Source organism: Monodelphis domestica, chromosome 4 (genome assembly GCF_027887165.1).
Source record: "Monodelphis domestica isolate mMonDom1 chromosome 4, mMonDom1.pri, whole genome shotgun sequence".
Taxonomy (NCBI): Eukaryota; Metazoa; Chordata; class Mammalia; order Didelphimorphia; family Didelphidae; genus Monodelphis; species Monodelphis domestica.
The window spans coordinates 402,223,841-402,248,459 of NC_077230.1; the positions used below are offsets into that span (position 1 = coordinate 402,223,841).

General features: G+C 34.7%; 1 protein-coding gene across 14 annotated transcripts in view; it reads left to right on the forward strand.

The window, feature by feature from the left end:
* The window catches only part of RERE (arginine-glutamic acid dipeptide repeats), a 574,348-nt gene that overhangs the window by 193,754 nt on the left and 355,975 nt on the right, over positions 1 to 24,619 (forward strand). For all 14 annotated transcript variants that reach the window (XM_007493036.3, XM_056795844.1, XM_056795845.1 and 11 more), the window contains one exon: positions 23,970 to 24,438. In XM_007493036.3, the coding sequence (XP_007493098.1) occupies positions 24,114 to 24,438 (325 nt within the window). In that variant the 5' untranslated portion in view covers positions 23,970 to 24,113. The remainder of the gene's footprint in view (positions 1 to 23,969; positions 24,439 to 24,619) is intronic.

Sequence of the window (24,619 nt, forward strand, 5' to 3'; positions counted from 1 at the left end):
CTGCCAGTTGCTCTTGGGATTTATTTTCCCTAGTGTTGCTTGAATTTTATAGTTATTAGAGACTATAGCTTTTAAATAATTACTTAAATCTTCTAATAAACAGAGCTGCACCTGATTTTCCCCTTCTCTCCATTTATTAAAGCATAAGCATATACCTTGCTTTTTATAGGCTAATGTTTTCCTTGACACAATTAGGGGAATTTTTTGAGGGAACTTGAGTTTGAGCATTTTAAATATATACCTGCTTTAATTCAGCATTTGTTCTATAGTGCCGTCTTATCTTGCAATGTCAAACCAAAGCTTGTAGAAGAATGTCCCCATTGTGTTGATTAAAACTGCTAACACATGACCAGTACAAATCTTGTTAAAAGATTTAACAGTCTAGTTTTCTGGAGCAAAAACCATGGGGACTTCTAAATATTTTTTTCAGTAATTCTTGGCATTATTGTTTTAATATATTTACATTTGCAGGGGTTCTGTTGGGTTTCTTTCCTCTTTTAAAACTTAGCTGGGTAACCATTGAAGTTTTTTAGCTAATATTAGTTTAAGAAGAGATGATATTTTTTACTATATCTTTAGGATAATAATTTCCAGCTACAAAGGTTGTGACAAGGAAATCACTTTAAAAGACTGATATATATTAATTTAAGGTCGCCAAGGAATTCAGCTAAGTAATTCCTAAATGAAAACTCAAGTCAGCAGTAAACCTTTTATGGAGTTTAATTACAAACAGGAAGAAGAAAGGTATTAGAGATAGAGAGAGAGAGTGAGAGAGAAAGGGGAGAGAAGGGAATAGGGCTTAAATACCCCTTCTGTTTAGGCTGGGCCAAAAGGCCCAAGCCCTTAGATAGCTGAGGCAAAGAAAAGAGATCAGTCCCTATCACTCACGTGACCAAAATGGAGAAACAGTCTCAGGGGCCTCCACCTCCAGCTTCCTTCAGAGCAAGCTTCTCAGAGCACCACCTCTCAGACCAACCACCTCTCCAACCAACCCCCTCTCTCCTCAGACCCCGCTATCTTTAGGGAAACCATCCAAGTTCCCTCCCCTCAGTTCTCACATCTACCAATCACTGTCCATGTCTTCCCTGTGCCAATGGTGTCTCTACCTTAACCCAGGACCGCCCAGAGGTCTGTGGCTTTGCACATGTCTGTTGAAGGTCATATTCTGAAATAATTAAATCTTGATCCTTTGCTGCAGCCCTTCCTAAATCCTGTTACCCTGAGTAGGGTGGAGTTTGGAATAATTAAATTTTGATCTATGCTGCAGCCCCTTCCATTGTTCAGCAAAAGGTTTCTGTCCTAAAGTAATCTTAAGAAGGGAGGAGGAGGAACCTCCCTTGCCAATGGGGTTCACATTCCAATGGTGAAATTTCCAACATTCACAAGTCTAAGAAATTTTGAGGTTTACAAGGTCAAATAGCCACAAGAGCTCTATTGGCATCACTGATGCTTGTACATTATTTTTTTAAATATTTGGTATCAAATAGGTCATTCTCAGTTTATTGAACAGAAGGTGGCACTGATAGCTGTAGCACTACAGAATTTCCCCAGAGTTTTAGGTTTGGGTTCAAAAGGATAAAAGTTAAGCTTTCCTTACTTTTTTTATTTTTCCCATTCCATAAACAAAACACTCACTTTCCTTCTTTGTTGCTCAACTCTTCTGGCTTTCTTTCTTGTTTACCTCACATAGTTTAATGTTAATTATCTTTTTATATAATCTCTCATTCTGAAGACACATTCCCTGGGGAAAACAAGACTTGATGTTAATGAAAATATGATTTTAGAAAAGATTCATTTTGTGGTCAAAGTTTATTTGATTGTTCTTTTTGTTGAGTTCATCTGTTGAGTTATGACTGAAGGATGAGATGGAGCTGTTTCCATTAGATATGGATCAGTGCTTAGCAGGACTGTTGTAATCGTTGTCTTATGAAGTTCTTTTTACAAACCTGATACAAACAGTAAGCTGGGTTATGAGTTAACAAACAACATGAGAATGGTGAGTGATATTTAGGTCAGGCGTGACTATTTCTTTTAGAATGGACATTATCTTTAGTATTCTCTCTTTTAACATTGATAAATACTTATCCTCCCTATCCTATTGGATGGATAAATGTCTGGGAAATTATTTTTAGTACCAGAAAAATCTTTTCTCAGGTATTTTTGTTTTATTGCTAGTTAACTTACAAAAAAGTAAAGAAAGGAAAATTTTATCACTGTTTCACCATTAGGATTTTGTGGGGAGTGGAATTCCTGTGGTTACATACATTTTATATATATAAATGTTTCTCCTCTTAAAAATTATTAGTTTGTGTGTATTTGTTGTTATTTTAAGGGACTTTGTGATTTAATACAAGTCTTTGACACATGACTGTGACTCTGGAAAAGTCACATAACATCTCAATGTTAGGCCATTGACGTCAAACAAACTCAAGTAGAAGTGAGGGTCACTCAACCATACTTGAATCTCAATGGTTTTCATATTGTCTTAGGAAATCACTTACTAACATTAGCTATATTTTATTGTACTTTTGTTTATTTTGTTAAACATTTCTCACATTTTAATCTGGTTCTGTTGCCCCATGAATTCATTTTTAGAGAAAGCTTGAATCACTAGTCTTTTTGAAGTGGTTTCCTTCCTTAAGAATTCTCTGTGATAATAAATCACAGACCCCTATCCCTGTCTATCTCCAAGCTTATCCTAGTGTATATCTTCATCTCCATTTCCATCCTTAGCCTGATCCTGCATCTCCATACTTTTTCTTTTTTAATAACACTGGTATTAATTTCCCTTTAAGAACTGCTATAGTTAATGCATATCTATATCTTTATATCTATATTGTCCTTGAATAACATCCTTCCACAGCCAACAGAATTATAATAGCAGTATGCAGCAGTGAGGCTGAATTTTTGAGATCTGGGAGCCTCTTATGTTTAAGGTCAGCCTTGTATGAAGTTATAATCAAGTAGAGGGCAATAAACTTCTAGGATAGCAAAAAGTAATTTTATTGTGGACTTTGCCCTATTGTCTTCTTCCTGTGAATTTCCAGGACCCCTGGACTTAGGAAAGCTTTTTTGAAAAGTTGTTTGACTTATACTATAGCCATGATAGATTGGCTAGTTGAAGGATAGGTGTGTCTAGAGAATGAAAACCACCTGGGATAGAAGGTATTTTCTTTCCTTTTATACTTATTGGAAAATGGTCACTATATGAAGTTTGATACACCAGCTCTTTAAAGTTAGATTCTTGATTTTAAATTTCATAATAAAATATTAAAAGGGTTTTGCTCTGACTTGAGACAAGCAAAATAGATATCTGTACAAGTGAGAACTAGGAGGAGTATTACATTATCATAGAAAAAACCATCTACCTTGAGGCTTTGGAGAAGATTATATCTGGTTCTAAAATTTTGTGATTATATATCTGTGTGCATATGTATGTAAAATATGTTTATTACAGGTAATCACCTTGTTTCTTATGTATGGCATCTTGTTATTCTTTTTAAAAACCCTTACCTTCCATCTTAGAATCAGTACTGTGTAGAATAAATACTGTGTATCTGTTCCAAGGCAGAAGAATGGTAAGGGCTAGATAATGGGGGTGAAGTGACTTGCCCAGGGTCACACAGCTGGGAAATGTCTGAGGCTAAATTTGAACCCAGGATCTCCCATCTCTAGGCCTGGCTCTCAATCTACTGAGCTACCCAGTTGCCCCTACATTGCTATTCTTGAATGATATTATTTGTCAAAGATTATCACTAGTAGTGTTTGCCATATTTATGTTTATGAATATAATTTAAAAATGAGCTTTCTGGTCAACATTATTTCTTATGTATTCATAAACCTGAAAGCCTTATATGACTATAAAGACATACATATTACAATGTATAAATATAAATATATTTTATATTCATATAAAATAAAAAATATATCAGTATAAGGGAATATTGGTAACTTTTATCTGAGCTTTCTTGTCTTGTGTGATTCTTATTTATATCTTCTAGTACTTTTTCCAAAGAGGAATTAATGACCTTGAGGTACTCTTGTTATTTTAATAAGTTGTGGATATCTCTGGAAGCACTCTGACTGTATTGGTTATCTATTACTGCTAACTTTAGGATCAGACCTTTCCTTTATGATTTTTTTTTGTGTGTGTGTGTGTGTGTGCTGCTTTTTATGCTCAAGTCTGTTCTTTAGTGTCTTGTGATCAGTGAAAGTTCTGTATACAGCATGGCTCAATTTCTTCCTGTTTGCTTCTCAGTCCCTGATGGCGGCTTTGTGGGATGTGCTTGGTCTCAATTAGGACACCTCTCTTCCTCTCCAGTAGGTGTTGTCTACATATGTACACATACATGCATGGCTTACCTTTAGTTAAATTGGCCTGTAATAATTTAGACTACAGACCTTTAGTTATTAATGCACCTTTTTCCCCAATGGAAATGGCCCAGCTGAGGTTTCTTGACTGACCATAGCTCTTACTGAGGAGGTGTTATGCTATATTGAGTTTTCATATAATCATCTGATGCCATCCACACATAGGAATATCTGGAGAAACCTTGCCAGCCCTGTGGAATGCTTCTTTTTTGATTCTGAAGCATCTTTCAGCCAGTATTTATGTGTTTATTAAACTGCTTGTTACTGTGATTGGTTCAGGGGATTCAAAGACAAAAATTACATGTTCCAGGTCCCTCTTACTGCTATAGGAGAAACAACATATATGTATATAAATCCATACATAAGAAAAATAAAAGTCAATTTTGTGGTAGAGGCAATAGCAATAGCATGGGAAGGGTAGGGGAAATCAGGAAGTGATTTAGCATTGGAAGAAACCAAAAGGTTGAGAGATGAAGAAGGCTAGTTTTTCTGGTCTGTAACCAGACGGAAGTAACATATTAGAAGCTTGGAAAAGTAGGTTGCTGGCAGGTTGGAGCAAACTTCGTATGCCAAACAGAGGAGATTGCATTTGAAACCAGCAATAATAAATGGCCATTTGGAGTTTATTGATCAGTGGAGTGACAGTTTTGTAAATGTATATTGATTTTAATATGTGAAGATAATTGTACAGAAATTTTGTTCATGAGAATATGTTAAAAATATTTAAAAAAAATATACAGTTTATATGAAGAGAACCTTTGGAACTGTATTTTGCTTTACCAAATTAAATGCTGTTTTATGAATAAATAAAACATACACAGAGGACTCTTATATTCTCTATATCTTTCATTTAATTCCGAGACAAGATGTGGTCTGATATAAAATCTTCAGAGAAATTTAATTGAGTTACCCTGGATGTCTACATAGGCCACAGAAATACATATGTAATTGAATAAAGATTTTATTGAGATTGAGAAGTAACCAAAGGGACTGATAGTTGTTGACGTTTTTTCATTTTTTCCCAAAGCCTGTGGTGTAGGGTACTCTATTTTCTGTGATACATCCAAGCCCCAGTATTTTGAAATTTTCTAGGCTTTGTAATGTTATCCTTGAATGCCTTTGAAATTATCACCTTATCATGCCTTTTTGTATTTATTAGAGCCACTCCTTGACTATCCTGAACTTAAGGGCTGTTGCCACATCTTCTCAAATTTGATTGAATACTGTGAAGTACTAAGGGTCCAATTGTCATTATTTCTGATGAGGTCAGATTGTAGGAATGCAGGCAAAAATATTCCTTTTTATGCCAGTCTTGCTTTTCCCCCATTTCAACTGTACATACAGATCAGTGGAAACAGCAGTAGATTTTGGAGTCAGAATTGCTATGGCTCAATTGTGATTGTGAGCAAGTCATTCAGCCTCCATTCTGTTTCCTTATCTGAAAAGACATGTCCTAACAGTATGACTCTGGGTAAGTCACTTAGCCCCAATTACCTAGGCTAGATTTGGTAAAGTATTGTCATTCATGCTGAGCTGGCTCTGGGGAGTTGCTCCATCCCCCTTTTTCCAGCACCCAAGGACATTTTTTACATGACCCACTGTTCTGGCCAGTAGCCCAAAGAGAGTAATTCCTTCCTCTGATATCTTGGTAAGGGGCTCACAGGCAGCTTGAAATTGCAGTTTGGGCACACAAACTTGGAAACCTTCACCGATGCTGCATTGTTCTTCCTTGGAACCAGTACAACATATTAATTGTATGACAGGAGATAAAGATTTAAAAAAAAAGAATAACATGCCCTATCCCTTCCCTTTCGCTTTCCCTTTCCTTTTTCGGAGCTTGCATTCTTTTGGTAGTAGTAGCACATTCATAAAATTATTCATGAAATATAGAAGAAAGGGGGTGGCTTCTTGCTATAATGTATACATGTTTGCTTGGGAAGCTGACTCTTATCTTCTCCTTGATCAACTAAACTTTGAAATTTGCACCAGCCCAACTAATAACACAGAAACCTAATGAATAACTATAGTAACTGACTTTTTTCCACTTAAGAATTGATTAAATCAGAATATTTCGGGAAATAGGAAAGTTAATGGCACTGCAAAAAATAGCATGAGCCCATTGTTCCCCCAATCCAGAATTTAGTCTGAGACACATGCTACTTAGAAAATTCTATGTGTGGAGGTATCCAGAAACCATGATGCCCACAACAGTCTCTCCTAAGGCACTAAAGCAGGCGTGAAGATACTGTGCTATCAACTTCAAAGATCTAGGGATTTTATCCTGGGAGACAGAGGTCATTGAAAGTGTTAGGTGGTTAGGGAGATGGTAATTCTCCTTTGTCTTCCCCTCTCCCACCCCAAAGCAGAGAAGAGGGTGGTGCCTAGTCCTGGTATACACCCCCATTTTAGTAACTAAAGCTGGAAAGATAAAGAAATTTAAAAACAGTAGTGACCACAACAAATGTAGAAAGCCCTCCCATTCAAGAAATGATTGGAAATTTAGAGATTTTTATGAAACAATTAACTACTACAAGTTTAGATTCAAGAGAAAAAAAATGCTTTAAGAAAACATACTCTGGGGATTATTTGAAGACAAGAGAATGCAAGAGATTAAAACAATCATATAAAAACCTAGGAGAAAAGAATTGCTAGGAGAATAAATAGAATATAGGAGAAAGTAGCAGATTTTTTTTGAAATGTACTTCTTGAATATCAAAATATACAAAATAGAGATTAGTGACTCTGTGAGTGATAATTGTTAGAACAATAGAGTGAAATAATTGAAGAAGCTAAGAGGTATGTGATGGGGAGGGGGGGGGAACCTGTCCTAAACAGATCAAGGAGAGTTAGGTTAGCAATCATCAAGCTCATTGTTAAAAGTCATTATTTAAAAAACGTTTAGATACTATTTATGAACTGATAGATGACAAATGCCTAGATTTATTAGGCCTAGAAAATAAAGTGAATGTAGAATTCATGGATCACCTATTGGATGAAATCCTGAAATAAAATGCCCTAGGAGTGTCATAGTCAGAATCCAGGGCTTGTACTTGAAACCTCCAGGAAAAAAGGAGTTAAAATTTGAAAGGATCCTGTTGGAGTCACATAATTCCTAGCAGCTACAGGAGAAGCAGACATGGAACACATTATTTGTAAAGACAATCGATTTAGGCTAACAATCAGGTATAATCTACCCTGGAAACCCAACTATAATCCCACAGGGAGCACCGGCCTTTATTGAAACAGAAATTTCAAATATTTCTGAGATAAGACTACTTCTTAATAGGACTTTGGAAGGAACTGTAGGATGATATAGTGCTGACATTCTAATAAAAGGAGAACAACCAAATATCCTTTTAGAACTCTAGTATCCTCAGAGTATTGAGGACATTAAGAAAAATGAATTTCCTCGGGTTCATTGGTTCTTTTCTAAGAATTCTAAGAAGGGAAAACATACGGGATGGCAGAAGGAGTACTTAGGAATTACATTAATATAGAATGGAGGAAGAAGTTGACAGAATTTGGCTTTTTCTTAATTGCAGTGCTTGAGAAAAAAAGCATGCAAATGCAGAAGAAGGTATGGGGGAAGTCGATGTCATACAAATCATATTCTTTTTTGAAACAGAAATGAGGCTTGTACATAAACACAAAGTTTGTTTTCTTTTTTGCATCAAACTCAATAGGAAAATAAGATGGAGAAATCGGAGGAGGGTCAAGAAGGGTAGCAAAGGAGCTAATTAATGTTAGAGAGAGAATAGTTATAAGCAAAGCAAAATTTTCAGATTTTTCTGGGTAGGATTAAAAGGTAAAATAACTTGAAAGTTCTTTTGTACTTGAAAGTGAGTGACTTACATGACCTAGTCAATTGAATAATGGCCGAAAAATTGTTATTCATAAATATAATACAATGATATTAAACCATTAAAAAAAATCCTGGACAGTGTCAATTGATTGAGTTAAGTAAGTAGATGAGCAAGTAGAATCATATTGCCAAAAATAAGAGGACCATGAAACATTTAAAAATTGCACATATAAAGTGGAGTTCAGGAGGAACTACAGACATACAAGTTAATTAAACGAAAAGGGAAGAAAGTAACCTGCAAAATTCATTATTGGGGCAGTGGATGGCTCAGTGGATTGAGATCCAGGCCTAGAGGTGGGAGGTCCTGGGTTTCAAACCTGGCCTCTTGACATTTCCTAGCCATGTGACCCTGGGCAAGTCACCACCTCCATTGCCTAGCCCATACCACTCTTCTACCTTAGAACCAATACACAGTATTGATTCTAAGATGGAATGTAAAGGCTTAAAAAAATATTTACTTTATTTTTATAATGTGTACATAATAAGGTATAGCTAGTCTCAAAGAATGCTTTTTTGGGTGTTGTGCCTGTGTCTATTTAAATATTCTTGTGTTTTAAGTTCAGAATTTAAAACATTAAAAAAAAGTATAAAATAAACATTTCAGTGAATGTGTAATCAGTTAAGGTTTTCATGTTTTCATAAAATATATTTTTTTCAATTAAAATATATACAAAATAAATACAAGGTAATTTTAGCAGTAGTAGGAGGCAGATCTATTTCTTCAGAATTGTATTTGTTAATAGTCACCTCCATGCCTAACTGAAGGTTCAGGATAAATGATTTGTTCTTAATTAAACTTATAAGGTTTCCAACTAATTTAAATTTATTATTTAATCTGATCATCACAGATCTATAAATATAGGTACTACAGATATTATCAACCCCATTTTATTGATGAAGATTCAAGTTCATAGGGATTAAGTCACTTGCCTTTAGCCAAAAAACTTCTACTGAGAGTCAGATTTCAAACCAAATTCTGCCACCCCATCCCCCAAATAATAGAGTAATCTAGTATCTTAGTTGAAAATATAAAATATACCAAAAAAATAAGTTGCAAAATTTGGATTGCTTTCTGTTTTGTAAGCATTATAGCTTTGCCTTGTCATGTACCTTGATTATGCTGAGGCAATAGGAACTATAGATGCTGCTCTAGTTTCTATGTGATTTACCTACTCTGTCGCGGAGAAAAATTTCATTAATTGCTTAGAACAAAAACTGACACATGAATGCTTGTGCGCTGCGACCCCCCCCCCCCCCCTTCAAAAAAAAAGGGTTAAGATAATCATTGACCTGAACTCATAATCTAATGGGGGACAGAAAATGTGAAAATCGTGGAGGATGAAGAGAACATTATGATGTCCTACTGGTTATGAATGGCTCAAGAAATATGTCATCATTGTTTCGTTATTTTAATTCTGACTCTTCCTGATCTTAATGGTGTTTTCTTGGCAAAGATACTGGAATGGTTTGCCATTTCCTTTTCCAGTTCATTTTACAGGTCAGTAAAGTAAAGGAAACAAGTTTAAATGACTTGCTCATGTTCACAAAGCTTGTACATGGTCTTGAGTTCATATTTGAATTAAGGCCCAGCACTGTTTGCCTACAACTCAATTCATGGCAACAGTTGGATTAAGAGTAGAACAATAAAAAAATAGAATATAGAACAGGCAAAAGGTGCCCTCTATTCTCCGTGAACCCCTTTTTGTTCCTTCATGAAATGGCAAAAAATGTTGTAAAACAGGCAGAAGGTGCCAGGAGTCACACAGTACTTAAAGTCGGAGAAAGTTTCATTTGAGTGTTGGTACTTTGAAGGTTTGTGATTCCCTTCCAGTGACCACTGAATGGACTTCACCAAAGGAATTGAATTTTATCTGTATTGGCATGTTTTCTTTAAATAAATTCACTTTTATCCTTTCTTCTGAGCCTTTCTCAGAATAACATTTTTAAATGTATAAAACTGAAACTATAGGATTGCAAAGGAAACTAACATCTCATTACCAAAATATTTTTTAAAAATCTACTTCTTGAAACTAAGGTTAAGAACCATTGGTATTTATAAAACTATGGGAGGGAAGGAAATTGCATCTAAATGGATGGTTGCCTTGTAGATGATCCTTTTGGGGGAGACAAAGAAAAGAGTTAGTGGCACTGATTTCCATCGAATTCTTAGTCTAATACCCAGTACATAATAGTCTTTTAATAAATACTTTTTTTCATTGAATTTAATTTGATCTTATATTATTTACAAAAACCTTTGATAATAAAATAGAATGGAAAATGGAAATAACATCAACTTTTAAACATTTTAATTTTATTCAGAAATTACACCAGTGAATATATATTGTTACAAGACCAGAAGATTCAAAGATTGTGTCTTATTCAGTAGATGAACTTCCAAATAGTAAAAAAGATGCTTTAATATTGAGGTAAAATGTAAGTGTAAAATATTGCTAGATGATTATAAGTAATAGGGTTTCAGGGAAAAAAAACAAAGGAAGGTAAAAATGCACTAAAGAAATCTTGGCAAGATATTCAACTAAGCAAGTCATTCTAAGGACATTCAGGGATGAAGAATCCTTTATAGAATTAATTAGGGGAATGTTTGCAAATGTTATTATAGAATTTTCTCCATCAATTATAGTGGAATCACTGCATTTGGAACATAGGATCACAGCCTCTGATGACTGAAGTAGAAGTTGCCCTAAAGAGATCAAAGAGAGTAAAAGGAGTGGGATTAGATTAAATTCATAAAAACAAAGTCCATGCTCTTGATACACCTGGGAACAGTGAGGGACTGCTTCTTAAGGTATCTTAAAGGAGGAGAGCACACCAGTATGTGGAAAATCTCAGTCTTACTTAAAAATCAAAGGGTTATTGAAGAAACATTAAGAACTCATTCCCTCTCACAAATTCAAAACTTTGATGGGTCATCTCTGATTTGTGGGCAAAAATGATATGAGGGAACAAGTAGGCTTTCAAAAATGATATTCACTGGACCACATTTTTGCCAATTAATGGTGGATTATAGAAAATATAAGATTCTATTGCATTTCTGTTTATGGATTGCAAAACTCCATTTTTATTAGCAGAACAAAGCATGACCTTACAGGCTCTACCATAAGTATTCCCCATCCATATATCAAGATCATTTGTTTCCTTTGAAGATTATATACAGTAATGCTAATTAGCGACTGAAGTTAGCCAATTGGTGAGGTATTAACGAGAGGACATTTTCATCCCAAAATATTCAACACTCTGAGGGAAATCCAACAGATTCCAGGTCCAGAAGGCATTATTAATGTAAATAGAAAGGTCCTCCAAATTTTCCTATTTTTTTTAAAGTGGAATGTTAATATAGGTGTTTTGTGCCACAAGATACTGCAGATCTTTTTGGAGATGTATAATTCCAGTATAAGAAGTTGAAGAATAGTACCAAATGGATTTAAGATGTCAGTTGCCTAGATTTCAACATAAACCCAAATTAGTATTCGAAAGCACTTTTCCAACTGTCTTGTCTGTCTCAATATCTGCCTCTTTTTCTGAGTTTATGCCAAATTCTATTAAGTGGTCTGGATTGTATCCAGATGTATTTCAGAGCAATTTTTCTCATCCCAGGCTTCACTTAATGGCAAAATCTCATCTTTTCAGTGGAAATATTTTGCATGTACTTCAGTTTCTGTATGGCAATGAGACATGGAATATCACTACCAATGTAAAATCAAATATGAATATTATACCTGGGTAGTGGAAAAATGAATAATGCATGTTAGCAGATTCAAACTTATAACTTAATGAGAAATTCTGAAAGAGTGAATGATGCCATAAAAGAATTTTATTTCAGAAGGAGAGTGTGGGCTAGTTAACCTAGTGAGAATGAGGGATGAAATGTGGATTCACCAGAGTGCTCCACTGGTAACCTCAGTATTTTAGAAGAAAGCAAGGACGACTTCCACGTTTGATGATCTTTTGTAGAATTTTATTTTTGGGGAGAACATGAAGGGCAACCTCATAGGACGAAAAGACAGGGAATCGATAAGCTGTACATTTACATTGTTGCTAGGAATTCCTCAATTGATAAGCTCACAAATGTTTTTTCGTTATTTGAGTTTTTATATATACCAACCCTTACTTACCTTTTACCGTAGAATCAGTGCTATGTTCTAAGGCAGAAGAGTGGTAAGGACTAGGCAACAGGGGTTAAGTGGCTTGCTCAGGATCACAGAACTAGGAAATGTCTGAATTTAGATTTGAACCCAGGGCCTCCCATCTATAGGCCCGACTCTCAATCAAGTGAGCTGCCCAGCTACCCCAATTTCAGTTCCATATTGAAGGATTTTAGATAGATTTCATTTTGTTTGCTATATATGTACATTGTTTCTTTGAAACCATCTTGTACAGCTGTGTTATGATTAAAGAGTGCTGGTGAGAATGACCTTTTCCCCTTCAAAGGTAGAAGTGATTCCCAGTTATTTTCTTAAAAGAAAGTTTAATATAGGGAATTTCTGGGGACCAAATCTCCAAGTTTCCATTATCCTTTCCTTTTTGAATGTTAAAGACTGAGGTTACCTCTATTTATAAATCCCAAACGTTGGTTGAGGGAAATTAAATTAAAATAATTTTTGAAATGTTAATCATAACGTAATATATCAAAAGTCAGTATAGATACCTATTTTCCTGTTCTCTCCCTTCTCCTAAATTTTCTTCTAGTTAGTATTTATCAGTTTGATGCTCTTGTTCTGTCTTATTTTTCTTTTTCACAGTGGAGTTGGTAGGAGGAATAGGACGAGGTATCTAGAGAAGAATTTTTGATCAGTTACCTGAATGTCTTGAACATGTAACCTTCTAACACTGCCAATTTGAAGATTTATTTTTGCTGTTAAGATGAAGCCTACCGTAAATGATTTTTTAAATATGAGGATAGCAGTTCGTCCATCTTTTTTTTTTTCTTAGAGTAGTTAATCAGCTTTTAATTAACTGAATATGTCCCCTCTTTCCCCTTTAAAAATCTTGATTTTGGTCTTTGCATGTGCTTCTTGAAAGCATGTGCTTTAATATCAGGAGTTTGTACGGACTGTAAGGACTAAAGTTTTTCTTTTTATAGGTTGTTCTGTGACAGCAAAGCTATGAAGATGTTTAAAATTACTGTATTAATATAGAGCTTTGCCATATATTAAGAGAGTTCTATTGCTATAGAGTTGAAATCTTTATGGAAAAAGAAGGGTCAAATTTTCAGCAACTCTAAAGACCACTCTTAGATCCCATTATGTTGTCAATGTTTAAACCTTTCTGATTTTCAGAATGTAGGATTTTATTTTTTCTGCATAGCAATATTAGTTTTTATTCCTTAATGTTTTCAAGAAACTTTTGTTAATTTGCTTTAGTATTTAATCTTCTTGCCAGAGAAATGCTGAGATTGACTTTTTCTAAGTTTTAATAATATTATTTATAACAAAGAGAGTGAAGGATAAGGGTACCTTCTAATTTTTGTTAGACAATCATTTGATGGGTGAATAATATCTCTAGCAACAGTATTTGGATTTTGTGAACACCTCAACTGATGAAGTGTTGAGAAAAACATTTTTTCTTTGTGTGGAGATATTGTGAGTATGGAATAGTGTAAATATTTTGAGGTCCTGTGAATTTTGGGATGCTTTTGCTGAACTCTTATTTAAATAAGGGGTCAGAATACGTAGGTAGGTGAATGGGGAACCCTTGTAACATAAGGGCTAAGTCCTTGAGTAGAGGTGAGAGATAATTGGAAACGAACATATTAGAAATTAAAAAAAAATTTTTTTTGGAGGCTTCGCAGAATGGTCTAAAATTTTTTTGTGTGGTTTTTGGGATATACATTCTTAGCTTTCTCTGTTTTCCATCTGTTTGATATCCATATTAGCCATATTTTATGGGTCTTCACATTTGCATGACAATTTTAACAGTGTAGTGTACTGGTTTTGATCAATGCAGTGATGCCTTGTAAGGCATGGAAAAATGGCAGATTTTGTTTGAGACTGAGATGTATGTTCTAAATCCATTTAGATTGCAAACCAAATTTCAAAAAATTTTAAAATATGTATCCTTTTTACATAAAAATTAGAAGTACTCGGGTAAATTTACTGACTTTTTCTCTTTTTCTCTGGTATGGTAATATGAACCCTTAGGTTGAGAGTGAGCTGTACAGGCTCAAAATAAACAAACGAATAAATAAATAAATTTTGATTCAACTGTGGTAAAAAGTGTTTATATACAATGGCTTCCTCAGTTTTCCCTTTTGAAGATGTTAGCTTGGATACCATTATTTCAGGTTAATCTGAAGCTTGGAACTCTCTCCAAATTGAAATAAAGTGACTAAATTACCTGCATTTAGCCTTGTTGTGTATTGAACAAATGTTTCACTTGAATTCTTTTTAATTTTTTTCTTTTTTAGAATGTTTTTCCATGGTTACATGATTCATGTTCTATCTCTCTCCTTTCCCTGAGCTGAAGAGCAATTCCACTGGGTTTTACATGTATGATTGTTCAAAACCCATTTCAATATTATTGATATTTGCAATAGAATAATCATTTTAAGTCAAAATCCCCAGTACCCATTGAACCACATGATCGCTTATGTGTTTTTCTTCTGCGTTACTGCTCCCACAGTTCTTTCTCTGGATGTGAATAGAATTCTTGACTATTAAAGAAAATTTCTTCTGAAACAGATACAGAACCTGAAGTAAAAACCTTTTTTTCTTATCAAGAGAATCTTGCTATTGTAAATATAGAACATTTTCTAGGAATACAATGGCACAAGTATTGCTAATCAGAATTTGGTTTCTATATGCTCTTTTGTTGTTGGATGTAGAAAAGATAAAAGATTTCTCAGAAAGAGCCTCAGTATCTTATTTGCGTAAATACTGGTGTTTGATTTTTAATTTAGATTTTTAATATCATTTACTGCTATGTTCTTTGTCAGGGTGATCCCAGGAAATCCCCAGTAGTATGGTAGGGACTTGTTTTCTTAGGAAATTAATTTCTTTCATTTTGTGGAAGTGTAAGCATCCGGATTTTTAAAATTTTGTGATATAAAAGCTTTTTACAAGTCCCATTACATGTTGTGTGGCTAGTTCAGTCTAACCACCAGTGAGTAATATTGTTACTGAAACTCAAGCCCTAGGGTTTCCCAATAATACTCGGATTTTAAATGGAATTAATTCTATTCTGATCCAGCTTTAAACATCTGTATAATTATGGTTTGGGCAATATCTTTGACATGTTAGCACAGTTTATTTTAGAAAACTAAAACACTATATTTTTGCAGTATTCCTTACTTTATGGATTTCATTTCAATGAAGTATAATTATGTATAAAGTGATAAAAATACGTAACTCATTAAAACAGCTGTGATAGATGAATAATAACATTTTCCAGGATTGGTAAATTTCACTGAACACACTGCTTAAAACAACTCAAGTCTTACACATGTAAAACCTAGTGGGCTTGCTCATTGACTGTTTGAGGCGGTGGGAGGAGGGGAGAGAAAGAATATGAATTGTGTAACCATGGAAAAATACTCAATTAAATAAATTTAATTGAAAAAAAAACCCTCAGTCTTAGAGGATGGTGCTAAGGTATAATAAATATAAAGATAAAATTTATCATACTTGTATATATATGTTTTAAAATGCACTCTTTTGCTTCATTACTTTTCTTTTAAAAGTAAACAAAATATGGAATGCCCAGCACAGTAATGTGAAGGAGCTAAGCAGTTAGGATTGTTCAATTTTTTTTGGTGACCCCTACAGTCGCAGTTCTCTGGACTAATGCTTAATTTCTAACCTTCTCTCTTTGATTTGTCCCTTTTTCTTTAATTTCACATCTAGTATTTTAGTTTCACCTTAAATCTTCCTTCTGCATGAGATTTGGGTACAGTTAAATTGCAATTTCTTGAGGAAAAAAGAAGACATTTTTTGGCTAGTTTTAAACCTTACAATTTGCATATTCTGATTCATTCACAGCAAGGAGACTAGTAAGCTTGAGATACTGGTGGAAAAGTATGAAGTACCATTTATATTTTAACATCTAACTTCTTATGTTTTGATAAAACAGAAGTTCTCTCTTTGGTTTAAGGATTCATGTATTGGATCAAAATTATCAGGTTTCCTTCTTCAATCCAGTCTTGCTTATAGGGTATTAGTTAAAACACAGAATGACTTTTCCAGTTTCATCTTTTGGTACAGATACTTATTTTGGGAGCCCAATTTGAGAGCTTAATTAAATCATTTGTTCAGCTGATTTTATCTTGTCAGGTGTGAAAAAATTCATTAATCAATTCCCTTTGTTTATAAAACATGATTTCTAAAATGGCATATTTGAGTCAGTGTAATATAATTATTCTAATTTTTGAAAATAACTTTTCAACTCATCATTTGTTCCTAGAAATGTACTGTTGGGTTTGTGTTTTTTTTTTCTCAAGCTACAGTAACCTTTTTGAATGTTTAGGTGTTCCCTCCTTAGAAAATTAGGAGATCTCATTTCTCATTCAGAAAGAGACTGGCACTCAGGCTCTTAAGAAGTATTTTTTGTTTGATCATTTTTTGATGTGATCATTTCTTCTTTATGCCTAAATGAGTCTGAGTTCAGATATTCATGCTGCAAAGAGTCTTAAGGGTGGAGTTGGAGCATTACAACTATAGCTGGTACTAATGACACAAATCCTATCACTCAGTAATTCACTTCAACCTTTTTGCAGGAAGTACACTTGTAGTTTCACATTCACAGGGCTTTTAAAGATGAATTAGAATAGAAGCATTTCAATGCAGACCTGCTATATGAAGAAATGCAGATCAGAAGCATTTCTGTTGCTCTGGCCTTTTTTCATCATCAAATTTTTACTGAAACTACCCATGCCTCATATACTTTTGGAAAAATACCAATTGCTTTTGACATGTTAATTTCCCTCTTTAGTACTCACCCAATAGTCAATCTGGGCTTGTGGCCTGATCCCCAGCCTACTGTAGGCTCCTAGCAATATCCTTTGTGAGCCAGAGTAAAGTTTCCTTAGGATAATGGAACTTAGAGAGGCAGCAGTGAATATTCCATTGGGAACATTGTTTCCTATCCCCTGCTATCCAGATCATGTGACTGTGGCAGATATCTTCCTTTGATGTCTTCCCTCAGTGGCAATGACCTATTAGCAAGAGCTTTATTTTTTCCTTTTTCCATTTTGCATGGGAGACAGTGACACAGGGTACCAGGCACAGATTTATTGTATCTGTTTCATTATATTCTCTTCTTTCCTTAAAACCCAGTGCTTCGCCATCACTTCAGTAGAACTTTGGTGTCATCTTTGATTCCTCACATTCCTTCATCACACATATCCTGACCAAAGATCTTCTTGGTTCTACCTTGAATTCACTCACATCTGTTCTCTTCTTTCTACTAACACATCCACCATCCTAGCTTAGGCTCTTATTTACCTCTTACATTGACTTCAGTGCAGTAGCTTCCTCAATGGATCCCTACCTCAAGCCCATCTCTTCTCTAAGCTATCCTCCACATAGCTGTTAATGGGGATTTCTGAAAGCACAGGTCTGAATGAGTCACTTTCCTACAAAAACCTTAGCAGTTTCTTATTTAATATCAAATCAATGTCATTTCATCTTTATTTTATCCTCTTAACATTTATATTGTGTTAATGTGTTTAATTATTAACACAGTAATAGAGTCATATAATTGATAAAGACGGAATCAATACTGTGTATTGGTTCTAAGGCAGTAGAGTGGTAAGGGCTAGGGCAGGGGTCCCCAAACTTTTTACACAGGGGACCAGTTAACTGTCCCTCAGACCATTGGAGCGCCGGACTCTAAAAACCTAAACCTAACCCCAACCCTAACCGGGCAGCAGTGAACACAGTGCGGAATCCCCTCCCCCAGATCACCGCTCACCATGCTGAGTATTGTGCAGCCACATAATCCTTTGCATGCCTCATTCTAAGGCCACACACAGAGTATTATGACCCCGGAAGTAGTACTGTATTTGAGGGACACCCCATACAGTGCTTCTCTCACCACCAATGAAAGAGGTGCCCCTTTGGGAAGTGCTGTGGGGGCCAGATAAATGGCCTCAGGGGGCTGCAGTTTGGGGACCCCTGGGTTAGGCAATTGGGGGTCAAGTATCTGAAATCATATTTGAACCCAGGACCGCCCACTGAGCCACCCAGCTGCCTCCGTTCTACAATTTTAAGTTCAAACTCTTTCAATTGGCTTTCAAGACCCTCCACCCTCCATGATCTCATCACACTGATTATTCTCCCTTTCTCCTTTAAAAATTTTTTTATTAATAAATTTTTTTGATGATTTATTTTCATTTCTGTCTCACACAGCTCTAGTTTCTCACTCTGTCTGTCTGTCTGTCTGTCTGTCTGTCTCTCTCTCTCTCTCTCTCTCCCTTTCTCTCTCTCTCTGTCTCTCTCTCTTGTGCTTTAGAAGTCCTTGCATTTAGACAACTTTTTTACCACCTTCCCAAGTTTAAAGGTATGTTCAATTATTGTCACCAAAATGTAATTTATGATATTCCAACTAAATTTTCTTCTAAGAAAGCAATTAATGTATTTTTTATACTACTTTTTTTTTTTAACTCTTACCTTCCATCTTGGAATCAATACTGTGTATTGGTTCCAGGGCAGAAGAGTGGTAAGGACTAGGCAATGGGGGTCAAGTGACTTGCCCAGGGTCTCACAACTGGGAAGTATCTGAGGCCAGATTTGAATCCAGGACCTCCCATCTCTAGGCCTGGCTCTCTACTGAGCTACCCAGCTGCCCGCTTTTTATGCTAATTTTGTCATTTATGTAAAATCCATTTCTACTGTGGTGTTTTTACTTATGCCTTATCAATGCGCACTGGAGGGGGGCGGGGGAGGGACCAGACCTAGAGTGAATGTTTGCTTTGAAAGTTACATATTTTAAACAACTTTATAGCTTTTTCTAGTATTCCTCCCAGCACCATAGACCCATCTTATAGTTAGGTGATATATTAGATAGAGGTCTGGAATTCTGAAAAGCTGAGTTGAAATGTGACTGCAGACCATTACTAGTTGTGTTACCCTGCACAAATTACTTGAACTTTACCTCAGGTTTTCTCAATAGGGTTGTTGTGAGGATTAAATGTGATAATATTTATAAAGCTAAGGCTTAGCATAGTACCTGGCACATAGTAAACAGTATCTACTTATTCCTTTCCTTTTCTTTATCCTTCCCATATAGCAAATAGTATTTTTTTAAAGATTAAAAAAAGGCAGAAAACAAAAGTACAGCTAATCAGTATATTGAAAAAGGATGAAAATAGGTATAAATGCAACACAAGTAGCCTTCATATCTCTTCTTTAGTGCCACATTGTTCATTTTTCATGTTAGATTTTAGGGTGTGTGGGTACTTAATATTTTCTTATTTTTCCTTAATACATGACTTTTCTTGTCAGTTAGACTGGTTGCTTCTCCATTTTCTATCACATGTGGTGCATTCTGAATCTGGGGAGAATGTTGAACTCTTTTCTGTTTTATCCTTTTATTATCCATTCAGATTCGTTAGAACTATTTCATCTTCTCCATCGGGCCGTACATATTTTCTTTCCCTTTTCTGAACTCCACTTGTGAACATAATTGGTGTTTTATGGTTTAGAATATGGTTGTTTTTAAAAGGTTTTACAAATTGGATCTGTTTGTTATTAACTAGTCTATGAGCTTCTTGAAATGGTGTCTTTCTAGACAGTGTCAGGGCTTAGCTCTGTGGCTACCTTCTCTACTAGATGTTTCTTAATTACTCCATTGTTAGGACTTACCCTCTCAGCCTAACCCTAATGCTAGGTTTTATAATTATTTCTCTGTGAATTTTTTTCCTTCAGGATAATGCAAATTCTTTGAAGGCAGAAACTTTTTATTATAACAAACTGTTTATCATGTAGTAGGGAATTGGGTAAATGCTCCTTGGAATGAAGAGAAAATTTTTCCTACTTCATCCCAGAAATAAGCGTATGCTAGATTAATAGAAATATTTGCAAAATTTCATTCCTGCCATAAAAAAGTTCATATTCTATGAGGAATTGTGTTAAACAACATACAATATCAATTTGTCATCCTTGTGGGAAGCAGAGGATAATAATTACCTTGGGGGAGAGCAAGAGTGGTTATTCACTGACCTTTTTCTTTGGTTCAGTTGCACAATATGCATTAATGTCTTGTCAGTTAGTGTTAAGTCAAAAAGATGTAGTTTATTTTATTCCCTACTTTCTGGAATTGTCCTTCACTATGTCCCTTTTAGATTATTCCCTAATGGTTATGTATGGATTTTTCATTGGAATTCTTAAACAGTTTTATCATATGACACTTGGCTTGTAATCAATAAATTATTTATCTTGGTGTATGGCAGAAGGAGTATATACCATTGTAGTGAAATTTTGAATTTTTGTGCCTGTAAAGCAGTGGCTCTAAATCTCTCAATTTGTAGCAATGAGAATACAGAATGCATATCAGGTATTTACATTCCAAATCATAACTGTAGCAAAAGTACAGTTTTGAAGTGGCCACCAAAATAATTTTTTGGTTTGGGGTCACTGCAACATGAGGAACTGTATTGTGGGGTCACGGCATTAGAAAGGTTGAGAACCACTGCTTTAAAGGATCATGTCATTTAGAGAGCCAAGAGAGACCATAAGGATGATGTTTTTCATTCACCTCATTTTTACAAGAGAGAAAAATCAGGTCTAGACAGGTTAACTTAAAGAGTTAAGTGTAGAAGCCATGGATTTTCAAGGTAGCTGGAAATGAAGTCGTTTCCTAGAGGATTTCAAATGTTAACTTTTTCCTCATTCAGTTTTTGTTAAAATAGTACCTTTCTGTGAACTCCTAGCTGTTTTGGATGTATTAATGATACGAAGGGTCTAAATTTCTACTAAAAGGTTTTACTAAAATTCAATTCCAGAGTTCAGTGCATTTAATTCAGTGGACATATTCAGGAGCAAGCGTTGTCTAGAAATCATGTATAGCAGTAATATTCACCTTTTGATTTTCCATAGTTTGGGATAGTCTTATTGTAAATTGTCATTAGAAAATCTCAAGGTAACTTAGCACACTGCTTTAGTCATTTTCTGCTACTAGTTTGTGTGTGCACAAGGAATAAACATTAAATAGAGGCTTAGCAAAGCATAATTAAGGCAGTAAATATGTTGAAAGTTGTACTTGACCAATATATTGAAGCCAACTAGGATTTGGATTTTCTTTCCTTTGGGATTTAGATAGTAAATAGAAAATGCCTTTTAATTCTTGTTTATCTGACTCTGGCATATATGGGCCTTCTTGTGTGCAGTGCTAATAGTGCTAGGTTTTGAATTCTTATTTTAGATTTCTTCTTTATTACCTGATATGAAATAAGTCACAGTTTTTGTGTTTGAATTTCCTCATTTGCTATGTATTGTCTGTGTTATAAGATTGATGTGCATTAAGGCTTACACATGAATGTGAATTCTTATTTTTTTTAAATCCTATCTTTTTGTTTTTATTTTTTTTCATTTCCTTAAACATTCATGACAGAAATTAGCTTGCTATTCCCATATTTAGACATAAACAGAATGTGATTTCAGAGTGGACAGGGTAGAAGAACAGACTGAATTTGTATTTTCCTCCTTATTTAATTGTATTTTTTTAAAACTCATACCTTCTGTCTTAGTGTTGATACTAAGTATTAGTTCAAAGACTGAAGAGCAATAAGGGTTTAGTGCCCAGGGTCATACAGATAGGAAGTGTGAGGCCAGATTTAAACCTAGTTCCTCCTGTCTTCAGGCCTGACTCTCTATCCACTGAGTCATCTACCTGCCTCTAACTCTTTTCATTTTTGTCAAAATAATGTTTTTTAGTGTTCTTTCAAATCATTTAGTAACCAGTTTCTTTCTTCTCCCTCCTTATATATTTTTATTTATATATTTATGAATTTATATATTTTTATTTTTTTGAATTAAATCATTGAGGGAATTCCCTGGCATTTTCATCTCTAAAACCATGTTCTCCTTCATGGACTCACTGTGGCTGTTTATAGGTTTTTAGTGTCAATGAGAGTGGTTTTACAAATAGTTGATACTATTTTTTCACCTGTGTAAGAAAATGTATGTGCTTGAGAATAAATCTCAGTAGGGAACGTTATGTCACTTTGTGTATTTTCAATTGCTAAGACTAGTGGCCCATAGAGACTTGACTATTACTACTACCTGTTTAAGAGATGATTCATTGAGAGTAAAAAATTCCATGCTCGAATTATGTTCAGAAAATTGAAGTGTCTAATCTCAAAGTCTGCCAAAAAGGAAAAGTAAATACTCTGCTTTTATGTTAGTTGTGGCACATTGTTATTGTTTAACCTTTACTTTCTGCCTTAGAATCAATACTATGTATTGGTTCCAAGTTAGAAGAGCAATAGACTATGCAAAATAGTGGTTAAATAAATTGCCCTTGGTCACACAACTAGGAAGTGTCTGAGGTCAGATTTGAATCTAGGACCTCCTGTCTCTAGGCATGACTCTCTATGTACTGAGACACATAGTTTCCCCACAAAATAGTATTTTTTAAAAGAAAAGAGGATGAAAAAAGTAAGCATAAGTGATCAGTACCATGGCAAAAAAAAGTACAATGTGTTAACACTTTGGCACCTCCCATTTCTCCAAAAGGATGGGTTCAGAGGGGCCTTTCATATCTTTCAAGCCATACCTGGACCTTTGGAATTTTGTAGCATTCATTGTGTGTATTTTTTTCCATTTATATTCTTATAAAATTTTCTTTTAAAAGAGAAATCAGTCATTCAATTAATTGTTGTTTTGTTTGTATTGGTTGCCTTTTTGGCATAAAAATAGTTTCTTTTTTTGCTCCCTTTCTTATCTTTCCACCACTTTGAGATACTTTGAAAAATTGTTTCATGCTTGTTTTAATCTTCCTCATATTTTCTTTATTTAATTGATCAAATTTAGCTCTTCTTTTAGACTTTTTCTTCATTAGCTCTCTGCTTATAGTAAAAAGAAAAATGGGTTGAATTGTAGTGATATTTCAAGTGAATGGTATATGAGACTCTTGAGGGAGAAGTATCTCGAGTTTTCTAGTGCTGGTGAGCTATATCAAGATTTTTTAAAATCATTACTATCTTTACAAATCTGGGGTATAAGATACATTCTTCCTGAATGAAAACTTGAACCATAAACCTTCCCCTTTCTCCTTTTTCTTTATATAGTTATTATGTATTGTAAAAATCAAAGTTATATATTTTTACTTTTTAATTAAAAATGTAGCTATTGCTGAAGTCGAAGTTTCCCTTTATCTTATCACATGCCTTAATTTTATAGTTACTGCCTTCCTTTCACAGTTGCTTTGGAGAATGATGTCATAGCAATATGTATATTTTTGAGAATTATTACTATTAGCAATGATAGTAGGTGGCATTTATATTTGGTGCTTTCTGGTAATAACTATAGAAGGAAAATCATGAAATTTTCGTTAGATGGTTGCATTATTTTTCACACTTAGTATCATCTTTAGAAATTTTAGGAGTCAAAACAATTTAAAATTTTGTTTCAGAAAGTTCTTTTAATAAGCTTTTGTGTTCCACTTTCCTTGTTGCTAATTTCATGTAGCTTTTCCTTTTGTCTCTTCATAAAATTTTTAAGATGAATTTAGTTGTTAAAGTCAAAGTATAGTATTAACTGCTTTGTTTTTATTTTCTTCACAGATTTTTTGAAACAGTGGGGTTGTTGGAGTGGTTGGATTTTTCCTGGAATTGAGTGAGAAATTCAGAAGACTGAAGCCCAGGCTCACTGTCTACCTTTCACGGAGGCCCAGCCGTGAGAGGACAGAAGAAGGCACGTGGCGAATCATGACAGCTGACAAAGAGAAGGATAAAGACAAAGAAAAGGACCGGGACCGTGATAGGGACCGTGAAAGAGAAAAGAGGGACAAAGCAAGAGAGAGTGAAAACTCCAGACCTAGGCGAAGCTGCACTTTGGAAGGTGGAGCCAAGAATTATGCAGAAAGTGATCACAGTGAAGATGAGGACAATGACAATAACAGTGCCACCACAGAGGAATCTGCAAAGAAGAACAAAAAGAAGCCTCCTAAAAAGAAATCTCGTTATGAAAGGACAGATACTGGGGAGATAACATCATTTATTACTGAAGATGATGTTGTCTATAGACCGGGAGGTAAGAAATATTGTATTTTCATCTCCCATATGTTTTTAGGTATTCATTTTAGGTAAAGATCATATAACAATGGTCTTAGTGTAAGGAAACTTGAGGAAACTTCACATAGTTTTGTTTTTATCCAAAACTTGCAGTTCAGAAACTCAGTATATTTAACTTCTCCAAATTTTTAGATATCTCA